Source organism: Cyprinodon variegatus, unplaced genomic scaffold (assembly GCF_000732505.1).
Source record: "Cyprinodon variegatus isolate N-32 unplaced genomic scaffold, C_variegatus-1.0 Scaffold79, whole genome shotgun sequence".
Lineage (NCBI taxonomy): Eukaryota > Metazoa > Chordata > Actinopteri > Cyprinodontiformes > Cyprinodontidae > Cyprinodon > Cyprinodon variegatus.
Window position 1 is genome coordinate 485,603 of NW_015150532.1, and position 2,983 is coordinate 488,585.

The 2,983-nt window shown below is 41.1% G+C and overlaps 1 protein-coding gene across 2 annotated transcripts in view; it reads right to left on the bottom strand.

The window, feature by feature from the left end:
• The window catches only part of LOC107083637 (lipid phosphate phosphohydrolase 3-like), a 21,459-nt gene that overhangs the window by 3,157 nt on the left and 15,319 nt on the right, over nt 1-2,983 (bottom strand). For both annotated transcript variants that reach the window (XM_015373004.1, XM_015373006.1), the window contains exons 3-5: nt 1,348-1,628; nt 1,180-1,237; nt 912-1,088 (exon numbers count right to left, since the gene is read on the bottom strand). In XM_015373004.1, the coding sequence (XP_015228490.1) occupies nt 912-1,088; nt 1,180-1,237; nt 1,348-1,628 (516 nt within the window). The remainder of the gene's footprint in view (nt 1-911; nt 1,089-1,179; nt 1,238-1,347; nt 1,629-2,983) is intronic.

Sequence of the window (2,983 nt, forward strand, 5' to 3'; positions counted from 1 at the left end):
TATTTCCCTTTGACAAGAAATCTCATGATGTGAGTTTCTTTTTTTATTTTTCATTGCCATTCTTACAATAATTTAAAATAAAATAAAAAAGGCAAATGAGCATATTCAGTAATGTGTACAATTTATATAAGTAATGTAAACATGCAACCTTTGCTGCTAGACACCTCCTAAACAGTGGGTGTCTTTGTATAATAGATTAGAATTAAACTTTATCGTCTTTACACTGTCACAAGTACAAAGCAACAAAATGTAGTTTGCATCTATGAAGAAGTGCTCTACAGTATATAAATAGGAGAGGTGGTGCCATACATTCTTAGAAGAAATTAATTTGTAAATCCCAGGCTGTTTCTGAATATGTGCTCTAACCATTCAATCACTATATAGAGCAGGGATTATATAGTGGACTTTATAGTGAACTCGGTTAACTGACCGTTCGAACAGATTATCACTACTTTTCGCTCCCTGTTGGTCATGTAACTCCACCTCCCCGCACGGTGCCTGCACCATTTAGGTTTGTGAGGAGAGCTCTTGCAATGGATCCTGGGATATATCTGCTTGTCTGACAGTGGTTGCACACTACTTTCTAAGTGCATTATTGGAAATTTTGAGTTCGCTACTTTTTCATCCAGCAGACATTTGGACACTCATATACTGTATAAACGCTGTAACCCCTTTATAGTGCTCTATGTAGGGGTTAGGGCGGATGTTTGGACACAGTCCCAAATTTAGCCACGCAAAATTCAGCTTTTTTATGATAAACTTGTCTCTACAAGTAAAAAAAATAAAATATATATCCATCAAGCATAATCTTGAAAAATAGTGATCAAAGTGCTCTCTAACATTACTGTAGATCAGTTTATTTATGTAATGCTTCCCCCCAAGGTCCTCTAAAGAATAGAGTAACAACTTACAACGCAGTAGGCCACAAGGGCGCCCTGAATGAACCCAGCCAGGACATCGGTGGGGTGGTGCTTGTGGTCAGACACTCGAGACAGGCCCGTGTAGAAGGACATCATGATGAGGGTGAACTGGGTCAACGGACGCAGCAGGCGAGCGCCATGCCAAGTGAACCGTGCCTGCAGGTAAAACTGTAGGGGAACCAAAATAATCAGATTTGTATTATTTATTTTTCGTTGTTATTATCAGAATAAATGAAAGGAGGATATTCTGGAAACTCACCACTAGGTAGAGCATGGTGTACATGGAGAATGACGCATGACCAGAGAAAAATGACTTCCTGAGGAGAAAATGAAATCAGTCAGCTTCTTAGCACTTAGCCAACTTCTAAACCATTGCCTTCAAATTTAACTTATGGGAGACTGGGCCATCTCACATCTGTTGCCATACCTGGCCTCTTGAACTTTGCTCTCTGGCCCATGACATGTGTACTCAGTGATGTATCCCAAGGAGCAGTTGATGGTGGAGAAGTCGGGCTTGCATACGTCAATGAAGTGTGGTCGCATTCGGCCTACCGACACTTTGGCGATGTCGGTGAAGGACTGGCTGATGGCACAGCCGAAGATAAACACCCCGACCTGCTTGTAGAGGGCAGCTATATAGGGGTTCCCAACGAAAGACTTGGATCCCTCGTTTAGAAAGTAGATCCTGTAGCTTTCTCCAACTATGATCTAAGAGGACAAAGAGGAAGCTGATGTTATTAAAATAGCATTTAAAAAAATACTGTTTTTATATATATATATGCAACATTTTTCATGCAAGCCAATGCTATCGAGGCGTATTGGTCATTGATTTCCTTTTTGTAATTCTGTTCGTTTTGTAGCTTCCTGATTTCTTGAATTTTTTCTTAAAGCATTTTAGGGTTTCTGATTTTTTAGAGATTTGTTGGATTTCTACTTTAGTTTTAGGGGCTCAGTAACAATTAAAGGTCATTTATAATACTTAACTCATAGTGTTCAATGGAAGAAAATGTGATCCACTAAAAGTTGAAGAAGCGTTCTAATCGGTCACATTAGTTAGGAGTAAAATATCCTAAATGAACTAAACTTGAAAAATTATCTAGACATGCCTTAGTATACGTATCCTTTGTTAGTTTTTTATGTGTCACTATTTTATGGATGCTCTCATTAAACTAGGTTGAACTTTGGTATATCTGAGGCAGTGGTATAAAGTTCTCTACACATCAGGGCTACGTTTTTTAATTTGCTGAGGATTTTTACCCATGCTCTTCTTCTTTTGTGAGAAAACAATGAAAGAAAAGATAACGCAACTGGAATGAGTATATAACTCCCCCCCCTTCCGCCTGAATAGTGAGTATTGTAGGGCTGCTATCAAGAGGAGGTGAATATACATGACTTAAAACAACTGTTCAAGCTCAAAGACGTCCCCATCCCCCCATCCTCTGCTGTCTTCAAGCCATTTACAACAAAAACTTTGGATGAGTGAGAGATGGATCGGGGGAGGTTCTGGGAGAAAGAGGAGGGACAGAAGGGAGGACAGACAGGCTGAGTAGATATGCGAATAAGACAAAAACCACTAGGAATACAAGATGGGAGAAAAAGGGAGAAAAGTGAGAAGAGGAATGAGGCAAGGAGGAGGAGCGGGGGAGGCACCGCTGGTTCTAATCAAGGAAACGCTGAGCTAGGCGACGTGTCTGAATCTTGGTGGCCAGATTCCACCAGGCGCAGGTTTGTTTTTCTCTTCGTGGGCCGTCCTTCTGGAGCTGCTTTCTGATTTCACATGGGATGTCTGGTTGTTTTCTTGTTAGTATCTCGATTTCATCGCGCATTCCTCCTAAGGGCGCATAAGCAACCCTTACTCTGGAAAACACTGGAGACCTAGCCAGCAGATAAAAAAAAAGATTGTTTCCACCACACTGGCCTTTAGAGCCAGCTGCAGCTTCCCAGATGGAGGAGAGACAACACATCTGGTTCCTCTTGTGCAGAGTGTGTAGAGCTAATGCGAAGTTGGGGACCCTAAATATTAGGGATGCACGATATTGGGATTTTGGCCGATATCCGATATG